We start from the raw sequence: 18,572 nt of genomic DNA on the forward strand, positions 1-18,572 counted from the left end.
CACGGGGGGTGGGGGGAGGCAAAGAGCAGGTAGGGGGCAAGGCTGGCGCACATCCGGGGATGTGGCACGCCACCCGCAGGGGTGTGGTGTGCGTCCTGGGGGCATGGCACACCGCCTGTGGGGGGCGTGGCGCCCAGCGTGGGTGGGAGGCAGCCATGATGGTACCCAACCGGGATCGCACTGCTGGGGGCGGTTTGCTCCCCCTGCACACCTCTTCCTCCGCCAGTGGGTGTAGCCCTAGCCAAGCAGAAGATGTAGAGAAATGGAAATGTGAGGAGGTAACGAAAAGTATACTCAGGAATAGAAAAGGACCTTAAAGCATAAATAAAGGATCTGCAGCTGATTGCAAGATATGGCCATGAATGAAGGTATTATTAACAACATTTCAAAAACACCCTTCATTGGAGGATCACAAGGTAGTTTATAATACAAAAACATGCAATTTTTTTTCATTCTTTTGAGGTCTATCAACACAAACACAACAGGTAAGAACAAGTGTGAGCATAAATTTCACAATGTATCTTATAACATTAAATTATTCTTCAAGGGACATAAATTACTTGTACAAAAATTGCTAGTGCATGACCATGTTCAAAGGAAGAGGCAGTATAGATTGGGCAATTGTCTGAACTTAAAAATGAGGAAGATGACAGAGTCAGCAAGCAGTGGTACCAAGGGGAAAGGGAAGAAAGGGGGAAAGATTTTTTCTAGTACTATGACAGTAATGGTAGTCTAAAAGCTGCTAGTGATTTATAAAGAGATCATTAAAGTTAAATCTGTGCAATAGCATTTGTATTTTACCTTATTAAAGCCAACCCCTTATTAAGGCATTAAACACAAAATATACTTGTTTATTACACCATTTTAATGTGAATTAGCATATTTTGCTTAAATTCTATTTTTTATTGTTTTCCCTTCAGGTCTGTGGCTGGATATTATAATAAAAAGATGAGTAGTTCAACTTAATTGTAGTGAAGTGTCACAACATACATTTTAAAATACTTCTGTGTTTTAGTCTAGAAATATTGTACAGATAACCCTTAAGGACTAACAGGACCAAAAATACCTCCAGTTTCCTTCTCAATTGACAATTTGTTCAATATGTGAAACACACATATTTTGACAATATCTGAAAAACTACTTTGTGCATATCCAAGCACCTGGCATTCTTGGTGGTATTTTTACTTGTCTTTTTTCAACCCCCACAATTTGCCTCTAAAGCAACTTGCTATATAGCATGAGAATATTGTCTGAGAAACACAAACATAGAAGTAGTTAGGCACACATAAGTTCTTGAAATCCCAGTCTTTATTTCTCTACTGTGCATTTAAGAACACTGAAAATCAGGTTTCTTATTGCAGGTTATTTAGCAAGTTGTACATGGTCTGTAATACTATAAATAAGACCACACACATTTTTTATGGCCAGAATGTACCAAAGTCAATAAGCTTAACATGTTCACTTTTAAAACAGAGGCAGAAAACTTCATAGTGACTCTGAGGAACTTTAAATAGATTTGGGAACCGATAAAGTTCAACTTAAATAAGCAACTGAAAGAAAGGGACCTTTAAGCAATGTATCACAGCTTTTAAAATGTTGTTGTGTCATTTGTTAAGTACTTGTCAGCTTCATTCATAAAGATTTTAATAATATTTATACATTTTATAAGGCCTAATAATATTGTTCTAAAACAAGTGTTTATAAAATGCTATTTGTTATCTATAAACTGAAAGGATCAATTTCCAAGAGAACATAAAGCCATTATGACAAAATGGGTTACAATTGCTTTTACACAATATAATGTTGTACAAGCCATGGTTACATATGATGGGTCAATATTTGAAACACTTAGCATTCTTTGCTGCAGCTGTCTTCCTCTGTTCACTGATATAGGAACCTAGATATGGTATTATAATGAATGTTACTGTAAACTTTAGCTTGCCCACAGAATTTTAATTCTGAATAGAAAGGAGTGCATTGGTTCAATGATAATAGTCTAATGGCCAGCAATTTCTCAACGTTTCCAAAAATCCTGTGCCACCATAACATAAACTGGCAAACATATTAGTTTATAAGCTGTCTTTTGATACAACATAAATATACCCCAGTGAATGTCAAGAAGGCATCTAGATACAATTAGAATGCAATAAATTCAGTCTAATACTTTAATCAAACAGACACATAGGCACACACAATTTACTTCTGTGCATAACAAACAGGAACATTATGCAGGCATTATCAAAATGTATTTAGAGTTCTCAGGTACTAATATCAATTATCCTCATATATAAATGCTTATTTAATGCAAATACCCCAGTATAAAAATAAGTATTGTATACAGGAAACCGTTCATGAAAATTCACACTTAATACATTGTTCTCCCTGAAAATAAACAGGGATACCAAGAGGTCTCAAAAATCAGAGAATGGCGCACAGACAGGCTTTATGCCTGATTTACTGCTACAGGATGACTACTTTAAGGGTCATCTGGCTTCTTACTCATTCTTGGAAAAACCAAGAAACTGTACATCTGAGCATAGAAGAAAAAAGATTAGGTATTTAATATAAAGGGTATTCATCTTTATGTTCAATAAATTCATTATAAACATATAACAAAGTTAGCCATTCAAAAAAGTAATTCCATGAGAGCTGACAAATTTTGCAAAAGTGCATCATTATACACTTCAAAAACATACCATTTAAAAAAAAAATCAGAGTTATAAAATTATTACAATGGTAAGAAACATGCTGTGTGTCTAGGTAATATTGATCTGTTCAAACATATCCCACTTTAGCTTACACTTATCTTTTTTAAAACAAGCAAACAAACAACCCCAAAACTATTTAAGAATAGCCTATCAGACTTGTATCTAATTTAAAAAACCACCTAAAACATCTGCAAATGATAGATGGATATCCTTCGGTATTTTGCACACACAAGCTAGTTTTAATCCTTTCTTGCCTTTTACTGGGCTGTATTAAGTGTAAACTTTCAGAACGTTAGATAATGGTCAGGTTTTTAAAATGATATTTTATGTTGACATTAAGGAGGAACATGCTCACATTTTAAAAAGATAAAATGTTATTAAAGATGTGTTACTAAATCATTGGCTTTTAAAAAAATAAAACCTGAATATTTCATCCATAGTGTAATCTAACTGCTTTGGTATTGGTCACTGCTAGCAATTCAGTCCACTGCAGTATAACATACACGCCTGTTATATTAAGAGAGATTCAGTGATGAAAAATATTAATTCCATTTCCATTGGTAGATTTGTAGCATTTGATGTCCCACCATGAATCACTGGGATCAAAGCACTATCCAGATCATTTAGGTAATGCTGGGGAAGAAGCTTGCCTCCAGATCCTGCCTGGTATTCCACCTAAAATAAAATAAAAACGTGTTTGATTTACCATAACAAACAATATAGACAGCAACACAATAATTAGATATATATCCTATTCAAAATTCTTCAGGCAGTTTACTATCATAATTTAACATTTAAAAAAGAAATAACAACAAAGGAATCAACCTTTCCCGAACCATTCCACTAAGTTCCGTAAGGTGTGTTCTGGTTTGCAAACTATTTTTGGAAGCTGAACGTCCGACAAGGCTTCCAGTTAGCTGCAGGAATCCTGCAGCCAATCAGAAGCTGCACTTTGGTTTCTGAACGTTTTGGAAGTCGAGCAGCCTTCCGGAACAGATTTTGTTCGACTTCCAAGGTACGACTGTATCTGTAACAGTATTAGCTTTATTATCTACTAACGATTCCCTCAGACTGAAAGTTTGTCATACTTTGTAAAAATGAAGGTCAATTAGGGTTTCTGCTTTGGATCAATATTTTTATGGTGCTGATAAGCACCAGATCTGTTTCTTTTTCATTGTGCAGTCTAATTTTAATTTGATGGTGGTTTTTGGTGGGACTCTTATGTGAAATCATGGAAATTCAAGAGGATCTATTTTAATTCTACCTTATCTAACCTTTACTTCTGAAAGATCAAAAAGTGGGTGTGCTCTCTTTTTCTGTCTCTCTGGTGGAGGGAGTGGGAGGATAAGGGCAGAAGGGATGGGGCAGTGCTTTTTTTCTAGAAAAATAGCTGCCAGGATTCACCATGAAGTTGTTACAGTAAGTGTCACACTTTTTAATCAAGAGAGAGAGAGATGCCAGTACTGCGTACCTTTGAGTACCTCCTGGAAAAAAACACTGGGTAGGGGGATATAAGCAAGCAGAAGGGGTGGTGTGCCCACAGCATACTATCAAATTCCAAATGTGTCCACAGATCCAAAGGTTCAGTGACACCTGCTGCAGTTTGGTACAGCAAGAACTTGACTGCTTTAAATCTCATCCAAATGAATGCTGGTGAGTTATTTATATAAGAACTGATATTAATTGACATGAAGACATTTTTATACCACTTCGTTCCATTTCCCCCAAGTTCATATAGGGTATAGTCAATACAGAGTTCCCAAATGTCTATATGAGTATCACATATATGGATATATAGCTGCAGCTTTTAAAAAGTTACCCTATCGGTATCCATGGAGACTCTCAGGCCTATCTTGTTCATTCCATGACTTTTCAGGGTTTTGAGATGTTGGCGAAGGGCCATACAAGAAGCCAATGCAATTTCTTTAGCAAATTGATGAGCATGACTGGATACCTCACTGGCCTTTAAGAGATAGAACACCTGAAATGTAATTAGAGAACAGTTAGCTATAGTGACTTCTTCCCTAAATAGCAGACTTTTTCTTGCTAAAATTAAAATGACTACTGCAGCAGCGATAACATTCAATGATAGGTATGTTGGATCAATGGTGTTCACTAGAATTTGCAAAGGGACAAGATAGATGTAGGAATTTAAAAAATAAAATAAAACAAAATGTGTGAAATCATCCAACTATTGGAGAAGAAAAATGTATTCAAAATGCAGATTAACATTCTGAAATATGGAAGCCGAAACAAATGCCTTTCCCAAAAGGCCAATTCCAACTGTTAGCTCTAAGCTGTACTTCCTCCCACCCCTAATTCCCAGACTATCTGTCCCATTCCCTAACTCAGACATTTATGCTGCTAGTAGCAAGAGTTTGTCTAACAATGGAGTAGATGCAAAGCCAGTATAAACCAAAGTATTGGGCTGAAAGGGAATATAAGTCTAAAAGAATTCAATGTCTGAACCTAAGTGATCCTTATCCTACAAAGATTCTAGAGTGGTGTTTTTTTAAAAATATCCCAGACCCAACATCTACTCACTTCTTAAGTACTCAAACCTGAAAATAGACAAGTAAAAATGTCTCTGAAAGAGTAAATGGATAAAATATCCTTCCAACAGCTTTTGTTTTATTATGGTAGAATCTTTTTTCTTTTTAAAAATAAATGTTCTGATTTACAACCATAAAGAAGAGCAATACAAATAACAGCTGGTCTTTCTTTACATACACCACATACTCTATCATACTGAAGAACCTGCCTGGGTATCCACTTCCATATGAGATAGAGATCACTACAAAATGATCTCTTTGTGCCTGGTGAGACAAGCCTGGGGGAATCCCTTGCATATCTTCTTCCAGAACAATGTGAAAAGGCAGGTGTGCTGCCTTTCATCAGTCAAAATACTAGTGGCTGAAAAAAGTTTCAACTGCCATGTCTCATAGCCAAGTAATAATCTGGTGCTTTCCTGAGTAACTGCAAAAACATAACAAATCTCTTTTTTTTTATAACAAATCTCATGTATTAGTTAACTAATGGATTACTATTTTAATAAAGATTAATAAGAGTATTTTATACAGAAAATAAACTAACTTAACTAGACTAATACAAAAGAGACAATGTTTCATAAATATACTTACAGCTTTCAAAAGTAAAGATATAATCAACATTTGAAACACTAGTGGGAATTGGGGATAAGGATATGTAGCGTGAAGAATTCAGCAATATTGTATCTCTTTCACACACAGATACCTTTTCAATGTTTCAAAAGCTTCATTTAATATTATAGCAAATATTTGTTATTTTGAGAACAGCAGCATTAACTTACTTCTGTACACTTTACAAGTTTATTGTCCATTTCAAAATATTCTTCTTGGACAATTTTTTCGCTTGGAACTCCTTCCATTGATTTCCCATCTATTGGGCTTGTAACTCTATGAAGCAAGGTTAATACTGCATTAATTGCACTAGTCAGACTCCACTAGTTTCTTTCCCCACATAATGTGTTACTGGAAGCCAGCCCAAATAGAAATTAATGTAGCATGTCACATTATATAGAATTTTATCTATTACTGTCAACCATCCTGAATTTGAGATCGGATGGACCAAAAATGTAAGTCTGAAATCCAAGCAGCTGCTTAAGCACTAGCTGAGTGGAATGTTGAATTCAGAAGAGGCTGCTGCTTCAGGCCAAAGGCCCACCTAGTCCAGCACCCTGTTCTCACAGTAGCCAACCAGATACCTATGGGAAACTTGCAAGAAGGACCCAAAATACAGAAGAGCAAAGGCAATTGTCTTTTTTATTCTTTCAGGTTTTTTACAATTTTTTACATAGCCTACCTAGAGAACTTCAGTTCTGCGGCAACATAGAAATGCTGTTTACCACCAATTCTGAATCCACAGAATGTTGCAAGTGAAAAACATCAAATACTGAATTCACCTTGTTCAAACTGGACTCCTGGACGGTTCCTCTGATGTACAGCATGTGACCAGTTATGTGTGCATGTACTGTGTCATCACCCAAATTTCCTACACAGCACTTTTGCTAAACATTCAGTCTCACTGTGCAGCTTAACATTTTCTAAATTTCTCTTCCACCTCCTTATTCATGTTTGCTTCCACATAAAAGGATAAATATCCATAATATCTAAATTCATAAAATATTTAAAATGTTCATAAGGCAGCTCTGAGAGGCTGACTAATCTATAGACCTTCAGATAAATAATTTTTTTAATAAAGCATGGCCAAAAAATGTTAGAAAAAAATTCTGTATATAGGAGGATTATGCAAATAGTTGTCAATATCAGACCTTTTATTTTTTTAAAAACTGATGACATTTTGCAGAAAAATATTAACATACATTTTGACTTTTGTAAAAACATCATACCTCACATTTGTTTTTTCTTCATTTTCTACCCAACAAATTTCTACATATTCCCTCAGATCTCCAGAGTCGACTTTGCCACACGTAATTCTAAAGTCCTTTTTCCCCCTTAAAGCTTGACGCAAGCCATCCATAATCTCTGGAGTTATTTGAACCATTATTCCATCTATAAGAAAAACAATTACTTTAATAGACACAAAGCCAAATTATTTTATTACAGTAATGGGCAAAATCTTGTGCCTGAGATCCATCAGGGTATAAGATTCAGCTGAAGCCCAGTTTTGATGGTAGGACACCAAATACATATACAATAATGATAAACTTGCAGAACATGTTTCAGCAGAGCCATTCTGCTGGCAAAGAAACACCTGTGGAACAACTGAAAAAGGAGCAGAGTTGTGAGGGGCACAGGGAAGGAGCACACTTCAGCTGTATCCTGCATCAATTCAAGGAGGCTGGACTGCTATAGTAGTGGCTTTTCTGCATCCAAAGGAGGCCTGAACTAGATTTTTGGGAGTACCTTTTAGGATTCTAATTCACTATCATGCCCTCACGGCATCTCTGCTCCAGCATGACACCTGTGGCACAAACAATTCCCCCACAACTTCAGCAGAAGAGGGGAACTTTTTTAAAAAAGGTGCAGAGGACAGGATATGCAGCACTTGATTCTAGTTGTGTGTTTTTTTTGTCATGCGCACTAAACTCACAAGGGCAACTTTAAGTGAGAAATACAATGGAGCTACAGAGCTTTTGCAAAAAACAACTTAGCCATACAACACTCTTGGGAACATGAGTACAATGCTCACACATCTCTGTCTCAGGGACTCCCCCTTCACCTCTGACATGACTGCAAAAAACACACACCAAAAAACAAACAAACACCACGTACCTTCAACAATACTAGATTTAGCAAGGAATCCAGAAGACGTTTTTAGGGCTCCATTGAACACAACAAAGCTTGCACCTGTAACTAAACAAACATCATATATGTCAATTGCTCATAGAAACTTAGAAGTATTTTAAACATAATTTGAGTAGGTATTTACATTCTGTGTTATACTAGAAATGCACACAACTTATGAAGTTCTAGAAAAACAGTGTCCAACCAGTCCGTGACACTCACATACCAGACTAAAAAACTGACCACATGCTCCAATGGACACAATACTGTGGAAGACACTTACTTTTCCTAGGCTGTCCTGTAGCACTGTTTGCTTGTGTCTGATAGGCTCCATCATCATTCTGTATACAGACTAAATGAGAATCTGCTTCAGGACTAAAACTGGCTCCAATGCTAATGACATGCTCATTAGAAGTATTTATGACTTTCATCACCTATAATTACAGAAATGTCATTAAGAGTGTGTGTGTGTGTATGAGTGAGTGAGAGAGAGAACATGAATCCTTGCTGCTTCTTTTAACTCCAAGGTTTAAGCTATGTCCCTAAGTATAGACATCTATCTAGAAATAAGTCCAGTCGAACACCACAGAACTTACTTATGAGTACACATGGATAGGATCAGGCTGGAAGTGAGATTCTGATAAAATGTTACCGACCTTCACATAACCCTGACCATTCTGCATCTCTCTCAAATTCAGCACTTCCTCCTTAGCAAACTACAGCTGCTTCAGAAGGCCAAAGCTGCCACTTTAATACTTTGTATAATGTCCTACCCACAAGCCCCTTTTCCTACAATTGCTGTGAGTTTGGCTATAAAGCACATAAGTTTAGCCCCACAAAACCTGGGAAAATATTGCTTAGGACCCAGATTACAACACATGTAAATGGAGAAAATTCTATTATAGGGCCTACAAACGTTTCTTATTCAAACAACTAATTCTTACATATTAAGAAGTTAATAACTTCGCAGGATGAAACATTTACATGCTTTACTCTATTCTATCCTGCCCTTTCCCTAAAGATAGCAATTCATGATAGTTGGGATTTAATTACTACCCCAAGATCACTCAGCAACCTTCATGGCTGTGGAGATTTGAACCTGGGCCTCTGTAGTCTAAATCCAACATTAGTGATGATGCCACACTGGTACTATGTAGTCTGTATATAAATTTTTGCCAATTTTTGATTACATCTGCACCAGGCCTTACGACAAATTGTTCTTACCTCATTATATCTCCTCAGAGGTATTTTAATGTAGCTTCTACCCATTTCCATATGAATAAATAAATTATCTATTGTATGCAATGTATATTGATAATTCCGAAGATCCTGCAACGCAATAGAAAGTTGATTAATTTATATATTTAATTTTCAATGGTATGCATGTCTCATGACTACTGATTGTAGAATAAAAAGGAATTACCCAAAATCTAGTACCAAGCTATCAATAAAACATGTATACCAAAAAATGTTAACTATTATCTTCTTTGACTCACTTATTACAATAACCAGTCACCCACAAGGTAAACTGAACCAGTTTGAGAAAACAAAGTTAGAGAACATACTACCTGCTAATTATAGTCAGCTAACCCATTCTATTTTTGTATACAAGTTGTGCAGTATAGAAATGATTAAATAATAAGCATGAGAATTAAAAAAATAGCATAACTAGGCAGATGCATAAAATTACACTTTTTGTAAAGTTACAGAATAATACTCACATGCCCACCAAGTGTGAATAAAGCCCACCAGATACCTTTCTATGTTATACTTCCAACATTTAATTAACATGTATGTAACTTTCATAGGGCAAAATGACACATTCTGTTTACAGCCAGTACACCCCAGTTCCACTGAAAACAGTGACAGGAGGAACAAAACGCAAGGGGTAAGTGATGGACAGGAAATGTGCTTAACAATTGCCTCTGCAATAGTTCTTAATACACATTTGTCATGGGAACATGTACCCAGAACACATTTCCTTTGACCACCAAATAAATCTATTCAATTCAGCTTCACACTGCTGTTGTTTGTTCACCTAGCAAACCACCCAAAATGTGGTTAGCTAGTATACAAATGGTCCTTATTAACTTTTCTGCTGTTCACTACAAGAAGGAACTTGATTGTTTTGCTTAAGGCTAATGACAGACCAAGTTAACTGCTGGATTTCATTTTCAAAAATGAAAAATCTACCATTGTACGTTTCTTCATCCAAGCATTCCTAGGTGTAACCTGAAACCTGCAAAGCTTAGTAGCCTAGGAGAGCTTAATCTGTTAAAAGCCTGCTACCTCTTCCAATACTCCATCTTAAGCCAATGAAGAGTTTACAATTTTAATAACAATAGTTCTCCCACTTTTGCCCCACTGCTTCACTTAACATTTAGCCTGATGAACTTAGGGAGAATTTTAATTTTCTCATTATTTTGTGACATTTTGGTTGTTCTAAAGGTATCATCAAATTCTAAATTGTGAAATTTATCTTACTGATAGTTTCCTATAGTTTAACTCCCAACAGATAATTAGGCAGCATTAAAGAATACACAGATCTTGATTTCATTTCTGACAATGCAATTTTAGAATCAGCAACAGGGCAAGAATGAAATACAAGCAAAAGCAAATACTCACAACAAGTAAATTCATGACTGTGTGTCCTATTTCACCAAACAATGACTTCCTATGTCTAATACTTGTCAAAGGAGTTGGGTACACTAGCAAGAGAAAAGGGGGAAAGTAAGAAACATGCATAACAGAATAATATCTAAACAACCCAATCACTTTAGAAGTTGACACATTGTGGTTATTGGAACTGGTGTGTGTGTGTGTGTGTGTGTGTGTGTGTGTGTATATATATATATATATATAATTGCTGGGATCCAAAACACCGCAAAGGTAGTCCAATATTCTCATGGGTGTTTTGTCTTTTGTTCTCAAACAGCAGCCTCGAATGTTATACAGCAAACCATTTTGAAAAAGAGGATACTTTCAAAACTAGTTTGTAATGCAACATGGAGGTGTTCTACCAGGGATTGTTTACAAAACAGATGAAGACGGGTATGGATGTGACTAGTCCCTCAATGCGGTGGTGGTGATCAGTGGAAGTCCCATGTTGCATTTATGAGCAGGGAAAGTATGCTATTTAAAAAATAAATGATTCATACATGAGGTTTACAGCTATAACTGTCCCCAGCCATTCACATGTACTTCCAAATGTAACTGAAGTGCAAAATGGTGAGGGGAGAGAATTAGTAAAAAAATAAAATAAATAGGGGCATATTGATTTGCACTATAAGGCAATGTCTTGGCAATGAATTTATTTAATTTCAGAAAGAGATTGCCTTCAATCTTTCTGGCATGTCTTTTTAAACTCAACCCATTAAAATGGAAATTGACATCACATAAATCATTTATACTCTTCTCTTAGTGAACTGTACAGGAGGTCCAGAAGCCTCTAAATAAGATCCTGTACTGAATTAGCTGAAGAAATATCCAAAGAGAAAGCAAAGAACATAATACAATGACCAGGATAGCAGATACAGGACATTTACATCGGCATTAGATCCATTTCAGTCCGGTTTTCGTCCTGGTTTTGGGACGGAGACGGCTCTGGTTGCCCTAACAGATGATCTCCGTAGACAACTAGATCGAGGCGGGTCAGGACTGCTGATCCTTTTAGATTTGTCAGCAGCCTTTGACATGGTCGATCATGATCTTCTGGACCACCGCCTTGCAGACGTGGGGATACAGGGCATAGCCCGTAACTGGTTGTGCTCTTTTATCTCTGGTCGGGACAGAGGGTGGCACTAGGGAGGGAAATGTCGTCGCGCCACTCCTTGGTGTGTGGAGTGCCGCAGGGCGCAATTCTCTCCCCGATGCTTTTTAACATCTTTATGCGCCCCCTTGCCCAGATTATCCGGAGCTTTGGGCTGGGCTGTCACCAATATGCTGATAACACTCAGCTCTATCTGTTGATGGATGGCCACACCGACTCGGCCCCGAACACACTGACCAGATGTTTGGAAGCTGTGGCTGGATGGTTTCGTGGGAGCCGATTGAAACTAAATCCTTCGAAGACAGAGGTCCTATGGCTAGGTCAGGATGGCATGGGGATGAGGGACCAACTCCCTTCTCTTGCGGGGGCCCAGTTAGTGCCATTGCCTTCCGTTAAGAGTTTGGGTGTAATCCTTGACACCTCCCTTTCCATGGAGGCGCAAGTTACAGCAACAGCCAAGGCGACATTTTTCCACCTTCGCCGCATCAAGCAGTTGGTCCCTTACCTTTCCCGCCCCGACCTGGCCACAGTGATCCATGCGATGGTCATCTCCAGGCTTGACTACTGTAATTCGCTCTACGCAGGGCTGCCCTTGAAGCTGTCCCAGAAACTCCAGCGGGTACAGAATGCTGCAGCAAGGCTCCTCACGGGGTCTCTGCCATGGGAGCATATTCACCCAGTGCTTTTCAAGCTGCACTGGCTCCCGGTGGAGTACAGGGTCAGATTTAAGGTGCTGCTTTTGACCTTTAAAGCCCTTCACGGCCTAGGACCCTCATACCTACGAGACCGCCTCTCCTGGTATGCCCCACAGAGAGCCTCAAGGTCCATAAATAACAACACCCTAGTGGTCCCAGGCCCTAAGGAAGTTAGATTGGCTTCAACCAGAGCCAGGGCCTTTTCAACTCTGGCTCCGGCCTGGTGGAACGCTCTGTCTCATGAGACCAGGGCCCTGCAGGATCTGATTTCTTTCCGCAGGGCCTGTAAGACAGAGTTGTTCCGCCTGGCCTTTGGCTTGGAGCCAATTTGATTCCCTCCCTCCCTCTCTTTCTTTTTTCTTTTCCTTCTCCTCCTGCGATGAGGCTACATTTTAATATTTTAATGTTCCATTATTTTAATGTTGTATTTTACTTTTGTTTTTAAGTTGTAATCATTCATCTTGTTTTTATTATTGCTTGTAAGCCGCTCTGAGCCCGGCCTTGGCTGGGGAGGGCGGGGTATAAATAAAAAATTATTATTATTATTATTATTATTATTATTTAATATATCTCTGGACCAGATTCAAAAGTCACTGGGAGGTGGCAAGTAGCACATTCTTGTTATGAAGATGGCAGCACATTCTAGGTGCAGAAATGTATTTTAGATTGTGTTGTATATGTCTGTGGTTTACACAGCAGTCATCGCTAACCAATGCTTAAATTTGTCCTACATAGAAACTTTCATACCACACATTTTAAGTGAGTGGAAAGCACTTCATTCATTCCAAAACAGAAAATATTTCATAAGTTTTCTTCAGTGGTTCCTCAAATTTCCAGTTTTTCTACTGGAAAATAGTCCTTGCATTTCCCTCTTAATCCCCACCCCCTGGATAGCCTTTACATCTTTACTCATATAATATTGAAATATGCTACCAAAAAGACCCATAGGAAGACGAATAAATGAAACTGACATCATTTGCAACCACACTGAGGTTAAAGACTTGATGTCAATACACAATGGATCAGATTAAAGCACTGATCTACGTATATGAAATAATATGTGAATGAAACTCACCTCCGTATTCTGCTCCTAATCTCAACATTAAGCGAATTGGAAACACCTTTGCCCATGGCACCTCTTGCTTCTGAATAAGAATACCACATAAAAAAGGATTTTTGGGTAGTATGAGATCATCCAGTTTCTGAAAAGTTGGTGTAACAAATAGGAATCCACCATTCTCCTTGCTTCCAAGAAAGCCTTCAGTGAAAGTAATATTTTCCAAATTTCCTATGAATTTTCCTGGTTAAAAGAATACATATAGTCAAAATCATCATAAAAGCACACTCCTGATGCATACAGCCATGGACATAATCATAGCTTCTAGGGCAAAATAAGACAAATGACTCTGGCCCCAAATATCTGAAAGATCACCTCCTTTCATACAGGTATTAAAATCAGCAGAAGGGGCACTCTTTGTAGTTCCATCAGCCTCAGAAATCTGGGGTGGGGGTGGCCTGGGAGGGGGAACTCTCCATGGCTGTTCCTCAGTTGAGGAATTCCATTCCCAGAGATGTGCCTGGCATCTTCATTATACAGTTTCTGTCATGTGCTGGAGTCACATGTCTTTACCCTAGCCTTTGATACTCGAAATACATATTTTCAGGACTCATCCTGTATTATTTTGACTGTAATTTGTTTTAAACTGTTTTTAATATTGAATTAATATTATGGTGAAGGGTGGGTAATAATAATATCAATTTGTTATTATAAGTACCATATGCTGAATCCAGATAAGCATGATTGTGCTTGGATTCCTGACACTACTGTCCCCACCACCTATAGCACCATGACATAACACATCCAAATAAGTCGCTCATGAGAATTAGGGGACCATCCTGAACAGCTGGCAGGGGCTGCAACAGAAATGGATTATTAATATGGAAGTAGAGAGGGGGGAAAGAGACTCCCCAAAATGAGATCAGCAACTAAGGGTGGAAAATTTCCCTGAAATGCCTGTCATTTTTCGAGCAGCCCAGCAAAGAACATTGGGTCAGTTCTTATTATTTGAACAACACCATTAAGATGAATACAGTGGTACCTTGGTGGTCAAACGCCTTAGTTGTCGAACAAATCGGCTTCCGAACATTGCAAACCCGGAAGTGTTCAAGTTTGTGAAGCCAAACGTCCGATGCAGCTTCTGATTGGCTGCAGGAAGCTCCTGCAGCCAATCAGAAGCCATGCCTTGGTTTTCAAACCTTTTCGGGAGTTGAAAGGACTCCTGAAATGGATTAAATTTGAGAACCAAGGTATGACTGTACTGAAAAGGAAGTATTTCATGAAGTCTGATATGTTCTGCTTTCAAATTATAGCAAAGTTTCATACCTTTCATGGCATCCTTATATATATTAATAAATAATTTGAATATTTCTTCAGGAACATCATCTTCATTTGGCAAACAAGGTAACAGTATAATAATTTCTGCCTGCCCCAAACCATGCAGTCCATTGGTTGAGAAGTACCAGCACCTTTCTGAAGAATCTTATTGAGAAAAATAAAATTAAGCAGTAGAATATTTTATTGTTAAATGAAGGATATTAAATATATATATATATATATTTCTGCATAGTAACTAAGACATTAACGTTAGGAAGTCTTAGGCTATATTCAATGTTAGGGAAGTGTAAACTCACTGAAGTATTTCCATTTATTTCAATGGGTCTTTTCTGAGTATGACAGTTGTATAGCACCATCTGTATTGAACTATTTACTTGACTTTTATAAGATTTTTTAAAATTTAAAAGCTCTAGTTTAGAGATGGTTGCTATATTAGCCACAAAGATTCAAAATAGAAAGGTGATAGCTTTTATTGATGTGATAATTAAGCACTAAGGCATTATAGGGAACACTGTAATTCATTATTGTATGTAAAAATATTTACAGCTGACATCATCTGACTTTCTATACACCTACGAATCTTACTTCAGTCTAATGAAGAATTTGAAAGGTAGTATAATCCAACTTCAATCAATATTTGTTTAATTCAATGTAGCACTACCTATTCAATGTATTCCTACCAAAAATGCCTAGAACACTTCAAAATTATACATGACATGCCCCCTGGGCAAGTGTTATTCATTTAAGGACAATAAAATATGTCCAGGGATCATGCCCCAATAAAAAAAAAAAAGGGGGGGGGGGAGAATGAGGTTTGTGATACCTATTTCCAAAATAACTTAAAAAGGTAGAAGGCAAGAGTAACGGGGGGAAAGCCTCAAGTAAAACTAAAGATTTAAGCCTACAGGTTGGTTCATATTTCATAGCAGCAAACAAACACTTTTACATGCCATTTTCCTTGTGTACCACTTACAAGGCAGTATCTTGACATTCACAAGAAGATTTGCATTCAGGATGAATGTTAGTGGATTGGGTTCTTCAAGTAGTAAAGTAACTTGCTTATGAGAAGGATGTTCTTCTATTAAGGATTCTAAAGAAAATTTAGAACATTATTAGTTCAACAGGAGGTATTTTCTTACAGTGAGCAGGAGGAAAGCAATTTCTCATTGCAAAATACAAGACTTTAATCAGAAAAACGGTCCAGCAGTAGATGTGAGCATATCTGGATTTGATGGCACAGTCAGCACATAATGCCAAGACAGACCATGGCTTATTGTAAACAAGCAGCCATGCAAGCTCCCAGAGAAGAGATTGCAGACTCTCTATTTCTCCCCATTCATCCTGCAGCTGTGTTGTGAGAAGCCATGGTTTGTCTTAGTCTGGGCTTGTGGCTTAGCTTTCTCCAGTAAAACAAGCTGCAGACTAAAGTTTGTCCCATGATTTATAGTTCATGATTTGTCTGGAGAGCTAAGCAACAAGCCCCAGTTCTGATGACATGCTAAGCTAAACCATGATTTAGCTCAGCACAACAGCAGAACAGAGGAGGAGCAAAGCAGTTACAATCTCCTCTCCAGAAAGCCCCACCTTTTTCGCATTCTCACTAAGCCAGATCATTATGTGCCAATAAGGACAATATTTTTTATTTATATTTTAATTTTAATGTTATACATTTACCTTTTAATTGATTTTATTAATATCTTATGATTCTCAATATCATTATACACTTCTAAATTGCAAAATCAATGCAATGTAGCACATTACACTGAGAAACATTCCCATTTTTAGAAAACACACGTTTCCCAGGAAAACTACTTGGGCAGAGGAAACTCACCTTCTCCTTTTTCTCCTCTTGCAAGCAGAAGAGGAGGCAACCCATTATCCTCAGGAATAAGGCTGATCTCCTTGCTAACACAGTTTTCAACACCACAAAGCATCCTGTAATCTAATGGACTAACAGCTACATCACTAGCTTCATTTGTTGTGGCAGGAACAGCATGCTTTACTGGTTCAACAATAGTGGGGAATTCAGCAGTAGCAGGAATCAGACAGTCAGAATTACATGGCAATTCAGGTTGTCCTATGGGGGACAAAATATCTTCTTCTGGAACAAAAGAAGTAGGAGAACTGAAGTTCTCAGTTTGTCCAGCAATATGCATTTCATCCTTTGGTTTGATATCAGTTGCACAAACAGTGTCATTTGTTGAACTTTCAACCTATGAAAAAAGTTATTCAATTAGATCTAACATTCACTTAATTCAAAAGTGTGAAATCTGTACAAGCATTTCAAACAGGAAAAAATGAAAAAAGCATTGTTACATAGCCATTTAGCAACAAAACAACATATCACGTATTTTTAAACACAATAAAAATGTTATTAAACAGAGAATCATCATGAAAATCAGTAAAACAGTATAATAAAACAGGAATTCAGTAATAACAGGATGCATTCTTCTTAGAAGACATTTGAAGCAATTGACGGATGATGCTTCATGTATGGCAGAGGGGAAGGGTATTCTAACATGCAGAAACCAGGATGGAAAATGTCCACTTCTTATTTTTAAGAACACATAGTAGCAATTTATGATAAATTATGGCTTACAGGATATGGTTCCTGTGGGGATCTTCTGACTCCAGATGACAATTTTGTTGTGTCAGCAACTTCCCCATTAGGCAAAATACCATCTGCAAACCAAACTCTTTTCTGTTCTTTAGGGCACAACCCTAAAAGGAGAAGGAGAAATAAATGAGGATCCTTTACTTATTTTTTCTAAAACAAAACCACCTAACACTTCCAAAAAAGCCCTGCCCTGCCCACAATAGCAGTCCACTTAGAATCATTACTACAACACATAGCAATAGTGTCTTCCCTCAGTAATGGAATGGAGACTTAATGAAAGTTAATAAACTGAAGCTTTATCCAGGTAAGACTGAGGCACTGTTAGTGGGCAGTTTCCTAGATCAGTTGGATGGAAACTGGCCTGTTCTGGGTAGGGTTACACTCTGAAGGAGGTGTGTAGCTTGTGCGTACTTCTGGATCCATTGTCGCTTGAGGCAAGGCTCAAGTGGCCTCAGTAGAACAAAGTGCCTTCCATGAGGCAGTCTGAACATATAAAACCAATGCTACCATGACTGCATTGGCTACAAATTAGTTTATGGGCTCAATTCAAGATGCTGGTTTTTACCCAGTATCTCAAGGACTGCCTCTCCCCACATGAAGCAAGCCAGACTCTGCAATTGTCATCTGAAGTCCTTCTTCATATGTCTACTCCAAGGGAGGCATGGAGTGGAGGAATACAAGTACTGGCTGTTTCAGTAATGGTTTCCCACTTGTGGAATCATCTCCCCAGAGAGGCATGCCTGGCACCATCTTTATCTACTTTAGCTGTCAAGAAGGAAGGTTTATTTTTACCCAGGCATCCGACACTTAATTTGGAGGGTATTAGGTATATATGTGGCATCTTCCTTGCTTATTTTTTTAGTGAGGTGGGTTGAGTGAGATCTTTGTGCCTTCTAGGTTTTCATTTTATTCTGGTGATTATGATTATGAAGAAGAAGAAGAAGAAGAAGAAGAAGAAGAAGAAGAAGAAGAGTTTGGATTTGATATCCCGCCTTTCACTCCCCTTCAGGAGTCTCAAAGCGGCTAACATTCTCCTTACCCTTCCTCCCCCACAACAAACACTCTGTGAGGTGAGTGGGGCTGAGAGACTTCAGAGAAGTGTG

At 37.8% G+C, this 18,572-nt stretch overlaps 1 protein-coding gene across 5 annotated transcripts in view; it reads right to left on the reverse strand.

The window, feature by feature from the left end:
- Positions 1–1,290: 1,290 nt before the first annotated feature.
- The window catches only part of ZFYVE16 (zinc finger FYVE-type containing 16), a 28,066-nt gene continuing 10,784 nt past the window's right edge, over positions 1,291–18,572 (reverse strand). For all 5 annotated transcript variants that reach the window (XM_083403644.1, XM_083403647.1, XM_083403645.1 and 2 more), the window contains 13 exons: positions 17,452–17,573; positions 16,684–17,065; positions 15,826–15,942; positions 14,841–14,996; positions 13,533–13,757; positions 10,619–10,701; positions 9,218–9,322; positions 8,277–8,427; positions 7,982–8,062; positions 7,096–7,258; positions 6,037–6,142; positions 4,528–4,689; positions 1,291–3,383 (listed from right to left, as the gene is read on the reverse strand). In XM_083403644.1, coding sequence (XP_083259770.1) covers positions 3,219–3,383; positions 4,528–4,689; positions 6,037–6,142; positions 7,096–7,258; positions 7,982–8,062; positions 8,277–8,427; positions 9,218–9,322; positions 10,619–10,701; positions 13,533–13,757; positions 14,841–14,996; positions 15,826–15,942; positions 16,684–17,065; positions 17,452–17,573 — 2,018 coding nt within the window. In that variant the 3' untranslated portion in view covers positions 1,291–3,218. The remainder of the gene's footprint in view (positions 3,384–4,527; positions 4,690–6,036; positions 6,143–7,095; positions 7,259–7,981; positions 8,063–8,276; positions 8,428–9,217; positions 9,323–10,618; positions 10,702–13,532; positions 13,758–14,840; positions 14,997–15,825; positions 15,943–16,683; positions 17,066–17,451; positions 17,574–18,572) is intronic.

Source organism: Podarcis tiliguerta (genome assembly GCF_965153285.1).
Source record: "Podarcis tiliguerta genome assembly, chromosome: 11".
In the NCBI taxonomy this organism is placed as follows: Eukaryota; Metazoa; Chordata; class Lepidosauria; order Squamata; family Lacertidae; genus Podarcis; species Podarcis tiliguerta.